Below are 16,194 nucleotides of genomic sequence, written 5' to 3'. Positions count from 1 at the left end.
AACGCACCCTTGTGGGGCCCCCGTGTTGAGGATCAGCGGGGAGGAGATGTTGTTGCCTACCCTCACCACCTGGGGGCGGCCCGTCAGGAAGTCCAGTACCCAGTTGCACAGGGCGGGGTCGAGACTCAGGGTCTCGAGCTTGATGACGAGCTTGGAGGGTACTATGGTGTTGAATGCCGAGCTGTAGTCGATGAACAGCATTCTCACATAGGTATTCCTCTTGTCCAAGTGGGTTAGGGCAGTGTGCAGTGTGGTTGAGATTGCATCGTCTGTGGACCTATTTGGGCGGTAAGCAAATTGGAGTGGGTCTAGGGTGTCAGGTAGGGTGGAGGTGATATGGTCCTTGACTAGTCTCTCAAAGCACTTCATGATGACGGAAGTGAGTGCTACGGGGCGGTAGTCGTTTAGCTCTGTTACCTTAGCTTTCTTGGGAACAGGAACAATGGCGGCCCTCTTGAAGCATGTCGGAACAGCAGACTGGTATAGGGATTGATTGAATATGTCCGTAAACACACCGGCCAGCTGGTCTGCGCATGCTCTGAGGGCGCGGCTGGGGATGCCGTCTGGGCCTGCAGCCTTGCGAGGGTTAACACGTTTAAATGTCTTACTCACCTCGGCTGCAGTGAAGGAGAGACCGCATGTTTTCGTTGCAGGTCGTGTCAGTGGCACTGTATTGTCCTCAAAGCGGGCAACAAAGTTATTTAGTCTGCCTGTGAGCAAGACATCCTGGTCCGTGACTGGGCTGGGTTTCTTCTTGTAGTCCGTGATTGACTGTAGACCCTGCCACATGCCTCTTGTGTCTGAGCCGTTGAATTGAGATTCTACTTTGTCTCTGTACTGACGCTTAGCTTGTTTAATAGCTTTGCGGAGGGAATAGCTGCACTGTTTGTATTCGGTCATGTTACCAGACACCTTGCCCTGATTAAAAGCAGTGGTTTGCGCTTTCAGTTTCACGCGAATGCTGCCATCAATCCACAGTTTCTGGTTAGGATCGGATGTCACGACCTTCTTTTCAAAATTAACAGAGAGGGAGATGACAAGTGCCTGGATTAGACCAGATGCGGAATTCCTAGAATGGGCAGGCTTTAGCATTCCAATGTTTTTATCGTTGCTATGGGAACGACATCTTCAACGCACGTTCTAATGAACTCGCACACCGAATCAGCATATTCGTCAATATTTTTATCTGATGCAATACGAAACATGTCCCAGTCCACGTGATGGAAGCAGTCTTGGAGTGTGGAGTCAGCTTAGTCGGACCAGCGTTGGACAGACCTCAGCGTGGGAGCCTCTTGTTTAAGTTTCTGTCTGTAGGCAGGGATCAACAAAATGGAGTCATGGTCAGCTTTTCCGAAAGGGGGGCGGGGCAGGGCCTTATATGCGTCACGGAAGTTAGAGTAACAATGATCCAAGGTGTTACCACCCCTGGTTGCGCAATCGATATGCTGATAAAATTTAGGGAGTCTTGTTTTCAGATTAGCTTTGTTAAAATCCCCAGCTACAATGAATGCAGCCTCCGGATAAATGGTTTCCAGTTTGCAAAGAGTTAAATAAAGTTCGTTCAGAGCCATCGATGTGTCTGCTTAGGGGGGGGTGTATACGAGAGCTAGTAAAGATGAAAGCTGCTGTGATTATAATCGAAGAGAATTCTCTTGGCAGATAATGCGGTCTACATTTGATTGTGAGGAATTCTAAATCAGGTGAACAGAAGGATTTTAGTTCCTGTATGTTTCTTTCATCACACCATGTCTCGTTAGTCATGAGGCATACGCCCCCGCCACTCTTGTTACCAGAAAGATGTTTGTTTCTGTCGGCGCGATGCGTGGAGAAACCCGTTGGCTGCACCGCCCCGGATAGCGTCTCTCCAGTGAGCCATGTTTCCGTGAAGCAGAGAACGTTACAGTCTCTGATGTCCCTCTGGAATGCTACCCTTGCTCGGATTTCATCAACCTTGTTGTCAAGAGACTGGACATTGGCAAGAAGAATGCTAGGGAGTGGTGCATGATGTGCCCGTGTCCGGAGTCTGACCAGAAGACCGCTACGTTTCCCTCTTTTACGAAGTCGTTTTTTGGGGTCGCTGCATGGAATCAATTCCGTTGACCTGTTTGTAAAGGCAGAACACAGGATCCGCGTCGCGGAAAACATATTCTTGGTCGTACTGATGGTGAGTTGACGCTGATCTTATATTCAGTAGTTCTTCTCGACTGTATGTAATGAAACCTAAGATGACCTGGGGTACTAATGTAAGAAATAACACGTAAAAAAAAAAATGCATAGTTTCCTAGGAACGCGAAGCGAGGCGGCCATCTCTGTCGGCGCCGGAAGTTCATAACCATCTTCCCTGTCCCTGCTGAAGAAAAGCAGGCCCAAACCATGATGCTGCCACCACCATGTTTGACAGTGGGGATAAGGTGTTCAGGGTGATGAGCTTTGTTGCTTTTACGCCAAACATAACATTTTGCATTGTTGCCAAAAAGTTCAATTTTGGTTTCATCTGACCAGAGCACCTTCTTCCACATGTTTGGTGTGTCTCCCAGGTGGCTTGTGGCAAACTTTAAACAACACTTTTTATGGATATCTTTAAGAAATGGCTTTCTTCTTGCCACTCTTCCATAAAGGCCAGATTTGTGCAATATACGACTGATTGTTGTCCTATGGACAGAGTCTCCCACCTCAGCTGTAGATCTCTGCAGTTCATCCAGAGTGATCATGGGCCTCTTGGCTGCATCTCTGATCAGTCTTCTCCTTGTATGAGCTGAAAGTCTAGAGGGACGGCCAGGTCTTGGTAGATTTGCAGTGGTCTGATACTCCTTCCATTTCAATATAGTAAAACTGACTATCCTACCGATTCTCGACTTCGGCAATGTCATTTACGAAAGAAAATCACAGTGCCATCCGTTTTGTTACCAAATCACCTTATACCACCCACCACTGCGACCTGTATGCTCTAGTCGGCTGGCCCTCGCTATATATTCGTCGCCAGACCCACTGGCTCCAGGTCATCTATAAATCTTTGCTAGGTAAAGCTCCGCCTTATCTCAGTTCACTGGTCACGATAACAACACCCACCCGTGGCACACGTTCCAGCAGGTATATCTCACTGATCATCCCCAAAGCCAACACCTCATTTGGTCATCTTCCCTTCCAGTTCTCTGCTGCCATTGGCTGGAACGAATTGCAAAAATCGCTGAAGTTGGAGTCTTTTATTTCCCTCGCCAACTTTAAATCAACTATCTGAGCAGCTAACCGATCACTGCAGCTGTACATAGTCCATCTGTAAATAGCCCACCCAATCTACCTACCTCATCCCCATGTTTTTATTTTATTTACTTTTCTGCTCTTTTGCACACCAGTATCTCTACTTGCACATCATCATCTGCTCATTTATCACTCCAGTGTTATTCTGCTAAATTGTAACTATTTGCTACTATGGCCTATTTATTGCCTACCTCCTCATGCCTTTTGCACACTGTATATAGCCTTTCTTCTTTCTATTGTGTCATTGATTTGTTTCTTGTTTTCTCCATGTGTAACTCTGTGTTTGTGTCACACTGCTATGCTTTATCTTGGCCAGGTCGCAGTTGCAAATGAGAACTTGTTCTCAACTAGTCTACCTGGTTAAATAAAGGAGAAATAAATAAAAATTAATTAAAAATGCTGTGCAGGTTGTGCAATGTCTTGGGCTTACATGAGGCTTTAAAGACCTACTTTTTCTGTTTCTGACAGTGTTCTGTGCCTATTGAGACTCATGCTAGAAAGCTGTAGAATGGATTCTAATGGCTATTATACAATTATCAAATATTAATTTAATTAATGTAACTGCATTTTGTGTCATTTTCAGCAACAATAAGCAATATTCTACACTCCCTTCCATGCAGAAATGTGCATTGTTTTATTTATTTAAAAAAACGTGTCAGCTCGTAAGTCCTAAGGCCTATAGCTACCAGATTGTTCCACAGTATTTCTGAGTGAATAGGCCTAATATTAGTCATCCACTTCATCCGATTAGCTCATTCTAAGGTTATAGAGACCATCTTCTGACCTTCGCTAGTAGACAGGCTCCCTCCTGGAATTACTGTATGTAATGTGAACATTCAACATGATGTTACTCATGGATTTTAAACCCCTTTAATATTTCCACATAAGCCATTTGAGTATAACATCTAGTGTGATATGTTTTTATGTTGTCCTTTTACAAATGTATGTTTTTATTACAGGGGTTGATGAATAAGGACTGTAGTAAGTATCTAAGATTTCTTATCTTGTTTTTGTTGTCGCTTTCGCTAAACGCTTCGGTTAGGGAAAAAAACTCAAGTAATTGACTAGTTTCTGTTTTAGTGTGTGTGAGGCAGTTGAGGTGAATGTCTGAATGAATCTCTCCTCAGGTGAAGAGATACAGGTAGCTCGGCCAAGACGTTCTGCACCCATTGCAACCCCCACGTTAGCAGCCCCGGTGCTACAAGCCCCCAGGTACGTCTCTATCTGTTCCCTTTTCATCTGTCAGCTACGCCCACACCCCTCCCCAATGCCCCAACCCCCAGGTACATCACTGTCTGTCCCCTTTTCATCTGTCAGCTACGCCCACACCCCTCCCCAATGCCCCAACCCCCAGGTACATCACTGTCTGTTCCCTTTTCATCTGTCAGCTACGCCCACACCCCTCCCCAATGCCCCAACCCCCAGGTACATCACCGTCTGTTCCCTTTTCATCTGTCAGCTACGCCCACACCCCTCCCCAATGCCCCAACCCCCAGGTACATCACTGTCTGTCCCCTTTTCATCTGTCAGCTACGCCCACACCCCTCCCCAATGCCCCAACCCCCAGGTACATCACTGTCTGTCCCCTTTTCATCTGTCAGCTACGCCCACACCCCTCCCCAATGCCCCAACCCCCAGGTACATCACTGTCTGTCCCCTTTTCATCTGTCAGCCCACACCCCTCCCCAATGCCCCACCCCCACATCACTGTCTGTCCCCTTTTCCTCCCCAATCTCCCCAAACCCCCAGGTACATCACCTGTCTGTCCCCTTTTCATATATCAGCTACACCCACACCCCTCCCCAATGCCCCAACCCCCAGGTACATCACTGTCTGTCCCCTTTTCATCTGTCAGCTACGCCCACACCCCTCCCCAATGCCCCAACCCCCAAGTACATCACTGTCTGTCCCCTTTTCATATATCAGCTACACCCACACCTCTCCCCAATGCCCCGACCCCCAGGTACATCCCTGTCTGTCCCCTTTTCATCTGTCAGCTACGCCCACACCCCTCCCCAATGCCCCAACCCCCAAGTACATCACTGTCTGTCCCCTTTTCATATATCAGCTACACCCACACCCCTCCCCAATGCCCCGACCCCCAGGTACATCCCTGTCTGTCCCCCACTGACCTGTCACAGACTCACCCCAGGGCTCAGTACTGTTACTCCTTGTTTATAACCTCGTTATTGTTTTTATTGTGTTACTACTTCCTTTTTTTTAGCAAATATTTGTCTTACTTTTTAACTGCATTGTTGGGAATGGGCTCGTACTGTAAGTAAGCAGTATTCTGAGTGAGGTGACTGAAGTGTCTGTGGAAGTCTCTGTGTTAGTGTGATGGTTTGACTCACCCTGCTGTCCCATCTCCCTGTGTTGAGTGAGCCGACTGAAGCGTGTCTGTGATAGTCTCTGTGATGGTCTGACTAACCCTGTCTGTCACTTCTTATCTCCCTCCACTCCCTCGGTCGTACCAGACGATTCTACAGCCTACTAACCCTATCTGTCTGTCATGCTCTCTATCTCCCGCCCAGAAGTAAGAAATCCCCAGCAGTGCCACTACCAGAGAAGGAACCAGCCCCAGTACCAGCCCCAGTACCAGCCCCAGTACCAGCCCCAGTATCAGCCCCAGTACCAGCCCCAGTACCAGCCCCAGTACCAGCCCCAGTACCAGCCCCAGTACCAGCCCCAGTACCAGCCCCAGTACCAGAGGACACTACAGCCTTATTTGGACCTCCCCTGGAGACAGCCTTCAGAGAGCAGAAAACTGAAGGTACAACTCTCTGCCACATCTGTCTTTGTCAATGTCATTCTTTCTGTGTGTGTGCGTGTGGTTGTGATTGAGCGTGTGTGTGTGTGTGTATATGTGGTGTGTGTGGTTGTGATTGAGCGTGTGTGTGCGTATATGTGGTGTGTGTGGTTGTGATTGAGCGTGTGTGTGCGTATATGTGGTGTGTGTTCTTGTGTGTGGGGGTTTGATTGAGCGTGTGTGTGCGTATATGTGGTGTGTGTTCGTGTGTGTGGTTGTGGTTGTGATTGAGCGTGTGTGTGCGTATATGTGGTGTGTGTTCGTGTGTGTGGTTGTGATTGAGCGTGTGTGTGCGTATATGTTGTGTGTGGTTGTGATTGAGCGTGTGTGTGTGTGGTTGTGATTGAGCGTATGTGTGTGTGTGGTTGTGATTGAGCACGTGGTTGTGATTGAGCGTCTGTGTGTGTATATGTGGTGTGTGTGGTTGTGATTGAGCAAATGTGTGTGTGGTTGTGATTGAGTGTGTGTGGTTGTGATTGAGCGTGTGTGTGTGGTGTGATGATGTGGTGTGTGATTGAGCGGGTGTGTGTGTGGTGTGTGTGGGGTTGTGATTGAGTGTGTGTGTGGTTGTGATTGTGGTGGTTGTGATTGTGTGTGGTTGTGATTGAGCGTGTGTGGTTGTGATTGAGCGTGGTTGTGATTGAGCACGTGGTTGTGATTGAGCGCGTGTGTGTGTGTGATTGAGCGTGTGTGGTTGTGATTGGTGTGTGTGGTTGTGATTGAGCGCGTGTGTGTGTGGTTGTGATTGAGCATGTGTGTGTGTGGTTGTGATTGAGCGTGTGGTTGTGTGTGTGGTTGTGATTGCGTGTGTGTGTGGTTGTGATTGAGCGTGTGGTTGTGATTGAGCGTGTGGTTGTGATTGATTGAGCGCGTGTGTGTGGTTGTGATTGAGCGTGTGTGTGGTTGTGATTGAGCGCGTGTGTGTGGTTGTGATTGAGCGTGCGTGTGTGGTTGTGATTGAGCGCGCGTGTGTGGTTGTGATTGAGCGCGTGTGTGGTTGTGATTGAGCGTGTGTGTGTGGTTGTGATTGAGCGTGTGTGTGGTTGTGATTGAGCGCGTGTGTGTGTTGTGATTGAGCGCGTGTGTGTGGTTGTGATTGAGCGCGTGTGTGTGGTTGTGATTGAGCGTGTGGTTGTGATTGAGCGTGCGTGGTTGTGATTGAGCGCGTGTGTGGTTGTGATTGAGCGCGTGTGTGGTTGTGATTGAGCGCGCGTGTGTGGTTGTGATTGAGCGCGTGTGTGTGGTTGTGATTGAGCGCGTGTGTGTGGTTGTGATTGAGCGCGTGTGTGGTTGTGATTGAGCGTGTGTGTGGTTGTGATTGAGCGTGTGTGTGGTTGTGATTGAGCGTGTGGTTGTGATTGAGCGTGTGCGTGTGGTTGTGATTGAGCGTGTGCGTGTGGTTGTGATTGAGCGTGTGGTTGTGATTGCGTGTGTGGTTGTGATTGAGCGTGTGCGTGTGGTTGTGATTGAGCGTGTGCATGTGGTTGTGATTGAGCATGTGCGTGTGGTTGTGATTGAGCGTGTGCGTGTGGTTGTGATTGAGCGTGTGGTTGTGATTGTGTGTGTGGTTGTGATTGAGCGTGTGGTTGTGATTGAGCGTGTGGTTGTGATTGAGCGTGTGGTTGTGATTGAGCGTGTGGTTGTGATTGAGCGTGTGTGTGTGGTTGTGATTGAGCGTGTGTGTGTGGTTGTGATTGAGCGTGTGTGTGTGGTTGTGTTTGAGCGTGTGTGTGTGGTTGTGATTGAGCGTGCGTGTGGGTGTTTGTGATTGAGCGCGTGTGTGGTTGTGATTGAGCGCGCGTGTGTGGTTGTGATTGAGCGCGTGTGTGTGGTTGTGATTGAGCAGCGTGTGTGTGGTTGTGATTGAGCGCGTGTGTGTGGTTGTGATTGAGCGTGTGTGTGGTTGTGATTGAGCGTGTGGTTGTGATTGAGCGTGTGCGTGTGGCGTGTGTGGTTGTGATTGAGCGCGCGTGTGTGGTTGTGATTGAGCGCGTGTGCGTGGTTGTGATTGAGCGTGTGTGTGTGGTTGTGATTCAGCGTGTGTGTGATTGATGTGCGTGTGGTGTGATTGGTGTGTGATTGAGCGCGATTGTGTGTGGTTGTGATTGAGCGTGTGTGTGGTTGTGATTGAGCGTGCGTGTGGTTGTGATTGAGCGTGCGTGTGGTTGTGATTGAGCGCGCGTGTGTGGTGCGCGCGTGTGTGGATTGATTGCGCGCGTGTGTGGTTGAGCGCGCGTGTGTGGATTGAGCGCGTGTGTGGTGGTTGCGTGTGTGGATGTGAGCGCGCGTGTGTGTGGTTGTGATTGAGCGCGTGTGTGGTTGTGATTGAGCGCGTGTGTGGTTGTGATTGAGCGCGCGTGTGTGGTTGTGATTGAGCGCGCGTGTGTGGTGTGGTGCGTGTGTGGTTGTGATTGAGCGTGCGTGTGTGGTTGTGATTGAGCGGTGGTTGTGATTGAGCGCGCGTGTGAGCGCGTGTGTGGTTGTGATTGTGCGTGTGGTTGTGATTGAGCGCGCGTGTGGTGGATTGTGCGCGTGTGTTGTTGTGATTGCGCGTGTGTGTGGTTGTGATTGAGCGTGTGTGTGTGGTTGTGATTGAGCGTGTGTGTGTGGTTGTGATTGAGCGTGTGGTTGTGTGGTTGTGATTGAGCGTGCGTGTGGTTGTGATTGAGCGTGGCGTGTGTGGTTGTGTGTGTGGTTGTGATTGAGCGTGCGTGTGTGGTTGTGATTGAGCGCGCGTGTGTGGTTGTGATTGAGCGCGTGTGTGTGGTTGTGATTGAGCGCGTGTGTGGTTGTGTGTGTGTGGTTGTGATTGTGCGTGGTTGCGCGTGTGTGTGGTTGTGATTCAGCGTGTGATTGAGCGTGTGCGTGTGTGGTTGTGATTCAGGCGTGTGTGTGGTTGTGATTGAGCGTGTGGTTGTGATTGTGTGGTTGTGATTGAGCGTGTGTGTGGTTGTGATTGAGCGTGTGTGTGTGGTTGTGACTGAGCGCGTGTGTGGTTGTGATTGAGCGCGTGTGTGTGGTTGTGTGAGCGTGTGTGTGGTTGTGATTGAGCGTGTGTGTGGTTGTGATTGAGCGTGCGTGTGGTTGTGATTGAGTGTGTGTGTGGTTGTGATTGAGCGCGTGGTTGTGATTGAGCGCGTGTGTGTTGTGATTGAGCGCGTGTGGTGTGATTGCGTGTGGTTGTGATTGAGCGCGTGTGTGGTTGTGATTGAGCGTGTGCGTGTGGTTGTGATTGAGCGTGTGCGTGTGGTTGTGATTGAGCGTGTGCGTGTGGTTGTGATTGAGCGTGCGTGTGGTTGTGCGTGTGTGTGTGTGTGATTCGCGTGTGTGGTTGTGATTGAGCGTGTGGTTGTGATTGAGCGTGTGGTTGTGATTGAGCGTGTGTGTGTGATTGAGCGTGTGTGTGTGGTTGTGATTGAGCGTGCGTGTGTGGTTGTGATTGTGTGTGTGGTTGTGATTGAGCGTGGTTGTGATTGTGGTTGTGATTGAGCGTGTGATTGTGTGTTGTGATTGAGCGATTGCGTGTGGTTGTGATTGAGCGCGTGTGGTTGTGATTGAGCGTGCGTGTGTGTGATTGAGTGCGCATGTGTGGTTGTGATTGAGCGCGCGTGTGTGGTGAGCGCGTGTGTGTGGCTGCGATTGAGCGCGTGTGTGTGGTGTGATTGAGCGTGTGGTTGTGATTGGCGCGTGTGGTTGTGATTGCGTGTGCGTGTGGTTGTGATTGAGCGTGTGCGTGTGGTTGTGATTGAGTGTGTGGTTGTGATTGTGTGTGTGGTCGTGATTGAGCGTGTGGTTGTGATTGAGCGTGTGGTTGTGATTGAGCGTGTGTGTGTGATTGAGCGTGTGTGTGTGGTTGTGATTGAGCGCGTGTGTGTGGTTGTGATTGAGCGCGTGTGTGTGGTTGTGATTGAGCGTGTGTGTGGTTGTGATTGAGCGTGCGTGTGGTTGTGATTGAGCGCGTGTGTGTGGTTGTGATTGAGCGCGTGTGTGGTTGTGATTGAGCGCGTGTGTGGTTGTGATTGAGCGCGCGTGTGTGGTTGTGATTGAGCGCGCGTGTGTGGTTGTGATTGAGCGCGCGTGTGTGGTTGTGATTGAGCGCGCGTGTGTGGTTGTGATTGAGCGCGCGTGTGTGATTGTGATTGAGCGCGTGTGTGTGGTTGTGATTGAGCGTGTGTGTGGTTGTGATTCAGCACTGTCACAACTCTGTGACTTGTGATCCACTAAGGCTGGCAGTGACACTAAAGACACTGCACCATAATAACACCAACAACAAGGATGCTTTTAATTCCCTACACTGCCTCTCTACCACCTCTAAAGACACTGTCCCTCTTTCCTGTCACCTGCACACACTGCCACTATGTCTTGCATACTAAACATTTCACAAGCACACGAGGGGTCAGAGGCACTATGAGGTTACATTTGATTCCTCCGTTGTTGGTTTGCTGTGATGTCATGTGGATGGATTTAGCTCTGCAGGCTCTGGGATGGGAAGCTCTTAGCTGGTTATGTAACTACCTGCTGAGGCATAGCTAATGTCAGCACACACATACAGTACAGCAGCCTTTCCTTTTTAACACTCTGTCCATTCAGAGAGAACTGTGTGGATAATGTCCCTGCATGTAGTATCTCCCGTTCTCAATGGAGTGGAACCCTTCTGAGGAACTGATAGAGTTCCAATGATCTCTTCATTGTTCCCTCTTAGTCAGGTAGTTTTTGAAAATACATTTTGTTCAAATGAAAATAAATCCATGTCTTTTGAAGTAAAGGTTATAGATGAAGTGTCTCTTTTTTAGCACAGGGTTTGGTTATCTTTGACCTGACATGTTTAGGCTAATGCTAACATTACTTTATTTTTAGCAATTTAAAGTCCCCCTGAGGTATTTTTATTTAGCTCATGATACTGAAGCCTCCTCTATGTTATGTCCTCTGTCTGTTCTGAATGTAGTGGGAATATCTGAGCAGGTGGTGTGTGACGTGTGGGGTGCTCCTCTACCTGAGTCTGAGTCACTGAGCCCAGACTTCTGTTTCACCAGAACCTTCTCCACAGGAAGTATGTTTTCTGTTTATGTTGCACTTCCTGGAATGACTCTGGAATGACTGCACGGAACCATCCACTCACCTCATAAACCAACTCACCCTCACGAATGAAACTAACGAGCGATCTGTGAATGAGCACGCCATTAACTCTCTCTCTTCCTCTGCAGCCTGTACTAATGCACTAATTTCATCCATCATTAGTTTGAGAAATAATTAAATCCATATACCATAGAGTTTAGATTAGACCGGGTAGATTTACTAATGTTGAGCATCATGATTCAATCACCTCTTCCTCCCTGCATCTGCCGTGGGTTACGGGCCATATGCATGGTGGTGTATGGCATGGGGCTGTATAGTATTTCCTGTTCTGTGCTGGTGTGGTGCAGCCAGACACTAACCCCAGGGGCCTCTAGATGGCGCCACCCTTTATAGTGCCATGCTGTTCATGGCCGCACTGATGTCATTGCAGCTCCGCCTCCGCTTCCGCCCAAGAATGTCCCGACCTCCCCCCCTCCGACCAGCTCCCCCTCTACAGATGCTGCCGGTAAGACCCCTCATCCCTCGATCCCTCCCTCCAGCCCTCCTTCCCTCCCTTCTTCCCTCCACCTCATATATCTCCAAACCATCCCCTCTTTGTATGCATAATATTTCTCTTTATTGCTTTCTTTTTCTTGCATTTGCTCTCTCTCTCTGTCTCTCTCTCTCTGTCTCTCTCTCTCTGTCTCTCTCTGTCTCTCTCTCTGTCTCTCTCTCTCTGTCTCTCTCTGTCTCTCTCTCTCTCTGTCTCTCTCTGTCTCTCTCTCTCTCTGTCTCTCTCTCTCTCTGTCTCTCTCTGTCTCTCTCTGTCTCTCTCTCTCTGACGTTTCTCTCTCATTCCCATACAAACTGTTATGATCCTCTCTCCCTGCACATGACTGTCTGTTAGAATTGCCAGTATCGACAGAAGGCTCAGGAAGGAAGACCTCCATCCCAAACCTGGACAACATTTTCGGCCCAGCGGAGCCCTCTGCCTTAGGCGAGGAGTCTGCCGACAAGTGGGTCTGCTTCAGCGAGGAATTGGCAGCCTCTGAAAGACCGCCCCCTCCGAAGGACCCAGCCCCGCCCCTACCAACGTCCCAAGCTCCTCCAGAAGATCCCCCGCCCCTCCTGTACCCACCTCCCCTCTACCTTCGGAAGACCCTTCTCTCTCTCTCCCCCCTCTGCCCACCTCCCCTCTCCCACAGGAAGACCCTTCTCTCTCTCTCCCCCCTCTGCCCACCTCCCCTCTCCCTTCGGAAGACCCTTCTCCCTCTGTCCCCCCTCTGCCCACCTCCCCTCTCCCACAGGAAGAACCGGTCTCTTCTTTACTCACTTCTGCAACCCCTACAGAGGAACCAGCACTCCGCCTACCCACAGTCTCACCCGTGCATGAAGACCCTACACTCCCACCCACACCACTTCCGCCAAAGGGTTATACACCACCCCCCACTCCTCCACCCACCATTGTTCCCCCTCTTGAATCACCCCCCAGCATTGCCCCTGTTCTCCCTGTCCCTTCACCCCCCAGTGTTGCCCCTGTTCTCCCTGTCCCTTCACCCCCCAGTGTTGCCCCTGTTCTCCCTGTCCCTTCACCCCCCAGCGTTGCCCCTGTTCTCCCTGTCCCTTCACCCCCCAGCGTTGCCCCTGTTCTCCCTGTCCCTTCACCCCCCAGTGTTGCCCCTGTTCTCCCTGTCCCTTCACCCCCCAGCGTTGCCCCTGTTCTCCCTGTCCCTTCACCCCCCAGCGTTGCCCCTGTCCCTCCTGTGGTCCCCTCTCCTCCCAAAGCAAGAACACCTGTCTCCCCCACCAGCCCCCCTGGCCCTGCCGTTGTGGACGAGCCCTCACGCACCATCCGCCCACTCTTTGTCGAGGAGGAACAGAAGAGTCCTGAAGGGGCAGCTCCGCCTGTCCCACCTGCCCCATCGAACGAGGACCTTGTTGAAACCGCCGCCTCGCCCAAAGATGTTGGCCAGGTGTCCCGTGCTGCGCCTCCCCCTCCTCCACCCCCTACGTACAGGGCAGTTGTGTCCTTGCCAGGACCCACGACAGGGGGCATGGGTAGTGGTGAGTACCCCCAAGCGTCACACTCATCTATAACAGAAAAACCCACCTGACCTCTGTCAAAATCAGTCTGTCTGTGTTGTAGAGATGTTCTGCTGTATCATGCAGTTAGCTAGTGTAAGCACATACTTGATAGGTTGTCATTGTAAATAAAGAGTTGGTTCTTAACTGACTATCTATTTAAGGCAATGATTAGATTGGTGTGGTTTGCTCTTTGCCTGGAGCGGCTCATTGAAATCTACTGTGAATAGGAGATATCGTCATTACATTCTTTAATGTTGCTAGATTAATGATGACTGACTCCCATATCACAATTGTCAAAGTTAAAAACATTACATACTGTATATAAGCTGTGGAGGTACTGTACAGAAACCCTGCCTGCTCTTGTTTAGATGTCAGCTTGTCTTACAAAACATTATATCACATTGAGGCTGTGTGTGTTTGTGTGTGGCTGTTTGTGTGTGGCTGTGTGTGTGTGTGTGTGTGTGTGTGTGTGTGTGTGTGTGTGTGTGTGTGTGTGTGTGTGTGTGTGTGTGTGTGTGTGTGTGTGTGTGTGTGTGTGTGTGTGTGTGTGTGTGTGTGTGTGTGTGTGTGTGTGGCTGTGTGTGTGTGTGGCTGTGTGTGTATGTGGCTGTGTGTGTATGTGTCTGTGTGTGTATGTGGCTGTGTGTGTGTGTGTGGCTGTGTGTGTGTGTGTGTCTGTGTGTGTGTGTGTGTGTGTGGCTGTGTGTGTCTTTGTGTGTGTGTGGCTGTGTGTGTGTGTGTGTGTGGCTGTGTGTGTGAGAATAAGAATTGGGTAAGAATTGGGTTGAGAACTCTCAGCCAATGAACCCATTTCTCCCTGTCTATTTAACCTTTATGGCAGGGGGCTAAATACGGGTCACACAGAGGGTTTCTTGGTCTTAAACAAATCTACTTTTCAACAAAAGTATACACCTCATGCAGATGATGATGGGCTTAAAAAAAGAAGAAACCTGTACCATGTCAGATATAGAGTTGAAATGTATTACATTTTGTGTTTGCATCCCAATATTACACTTTATATATATCACACGAAAACTGAAATACAGGGGCGGTCCAGGCTGATCTGCTACCCTAGGTGAGACAAAAAAAGTGACACCCCCCGCAGAACTAGAATAGTTCCAGTAAGCAAAATGTTGTTGAAAAGACATCTAAAATATGTATTTTCCAGACGTTGAAGTTAGGTTCAATTTAAATGATGAATGAAAGTTGAAAATACATCATATTCTAGACATGTATGTTTTACCTGGACCTGTCCTGTTTTTAGGATTTAGGTTTTTAGGTTGTTAGCATGTCAGCACATTTTTTTATTTGATTCGGCGCAATTTAGGTTATTTGATCGGAGAAACCTGCATGATGTAAAAAGTTTACTTCTCATTACATTATCATCCATTTTATCTCCAGCCTGTAATCTACAGAAAGGCCACATACTGTACTATTTCTACCATATACTATATCTGCTACATGATTTATATTAGGTCATTTTTTTGACAGAAAGTTGGTGGAGTGCTGAAGCGATGCATCTCTCCAACAGCACCCTGGAGAGGCACGCTGGGAACGGACAAGATAAATATTTTGTGTCCCTGCCTTTGACAAAGTGGGCACTGCTTATCACAGGGCAGCATCAGAGCTCACCTAAAATGCCTATATGCCACTGGTTGAGAGAAATTATCATTGTTTTTGGGCAGAATTCTGAGGTTTTATATTTGTTGTTGGAGGTGCATCTTGGTCCTCATCAATTTGCCACCAGAGGCTGCCGCCTAATCCTGCCTAATGAGCGGGCCAGTCTTTCTGAAATATAGCTCAACCGTTTGATGAGGAAAAACACTGGATATTTGGTATCTTCTTTTAAATAATGTTTATTAATTATGAAATGATTAAAAATATGAATAACAGTCCAGCCAGGAGGCCACTAGAGGCCTGCAGGAAATGGCTAAAGTGATTTACACCACACACAAGCTTTACAATCATCACAAACTCTGTTATGTAGTATTGTTCTTCTGTAGACCAGACAGTGTAGTGTACATGACCATGATGAGGACAAGGACCGTTTGTTTAGTTTAACACAAAGGGAATGGGAAACCAGGATCGAGGACTGAAAACACAGCTGGGACAGATCTCGCTGACGCAGCACATCGGAACGTCAGGATGAGTGGAAATTCTGGCCCAGAATGTCTTGTCCCACTGTGGGAATATAGTCCCCCAATAAATGGACTGGCCCAAGTCGAATCAAAGTTTATTGGTTGCATACACAGTTTAACAGGTGTTATAGTGGTGCACCGAAATGCCGAAATGCTTATGTTCCTAGATCCTAACAATACAGTCAAATGTCAGACATTACAGTTAACAACCCAAATAGCACTGTTTCAAAATTCACACTGAACAGGCAACCATGGGACTGGTGTGTGTTGTGTTTCACTGGATTTTTTTCTAATTCAGCTCAGTAGCAATTCAATCAAACATAATGTTCTGTAAACAGGAAACCAGGTTAACCAATCATTATTCCAGAATGTAGTAGATGTTCTTGACTCTGTCGTCTGGTCAGTTTTTTGTTTACATGTTCAAAGATCTCCTCAGATTGTACTGTTCTAACTCTCTGGACAGTGATGTCATGATATTCTAACTCTCTGGACAGTGATGTCATGATGTTCTAACTCTCTGGATAGTGATGTCATGATGTTCTAACTCTCTGGACAGTGATGTCATGATGTTCTAACTCTCTGGATAGTGATGTCATGATGTTGTAACCCAGATGTCTTTTTGTCCCCATACAGGAGCATCCTCTCCGGCTCGTCCTGCTACACCGTCAGCTCCATCAGCGGTTTTCAGCAGCCCTCCCCCTCCCCCTCCACGCCCCAAATTGCCCCCTGGGAAACCCAGCAAGGGGGACATGGTATGTGATATCGTCCATCTCTATTTAGACTGTACTTAAACAGAAACAACAACAGCTCAAATCCCGCCTCAAAAAGAACACTCGCCCTCTTAAGATGTTT

General features: G+C 48.8%; 1 protein-coding gene across 6 annotated transcripts in view; it reads left to right on the top strand.

The window, feature by feature from the left end:
- Positions 1-16,194, top strand: part of LOC118375443 (SH3-containing GRB2-like protein 3-interacting protein 1) — a 181,898-nt gene that overhangs the window by 142,913 nt on the left and 22,791 nt on the right. For 4 of the 6 annotated variants that reach the window (XM_052462199.1, XM_052462210.1, XM_052462207.1 and 1 more), the window contains 7 exons: positions 4,218-4,239; positions 4,386-4,470; positions 5,790-6,028; positions 11,010-11,114; positions 11,571-11,645; positions 12,027-13,183; positions 15,976-16,094. In XM_052462199.1, the coding sequence (XP_052318159.1) occupies positions 4,218-4,239; positions 4,386-4,470; positions 5,790-6,028; positions 11,010-11,114; positions 11,571-11,645; positions 12,027-13,183; positions 15,976-16,094 (1,802 nt within the window). The remainder of the gene's footprint in view (positions 1-4,217; positions 4,240-4,385; positions 4,471-5,789; positions 6,029-11,009; positions 11,115-11,570; positions 11,646-12,026; positions 13,184-15,975; positions 16,095-16,194) is intronic. The other 2 variants (XM_052462225.1, XM_052462215.1) reach the window with 2 other exon arrangements.

The sequence above is a fragment of the Oncorhynchus keta genome, chromosome 1 (assembly GCF_023373465.1).
Source record: "Oncorhynchus keta strain PuntledgeMale-10-30-2019 chromosome 1, Oket_V2, whole genome shotgun sequence".
In the NCBI taxonomy this organism is placed as follows: Eukaryota; Metazoa; Chordata; class Actinopteri; order Salmoniformes; family Salmonidae; genus Oncorhynchus; species Oncorhynchus keta.
Note: the sequence above shows the minus strand (reverse complement) of the source record. Positions and strands in the feature narration are given on the sequence as shown.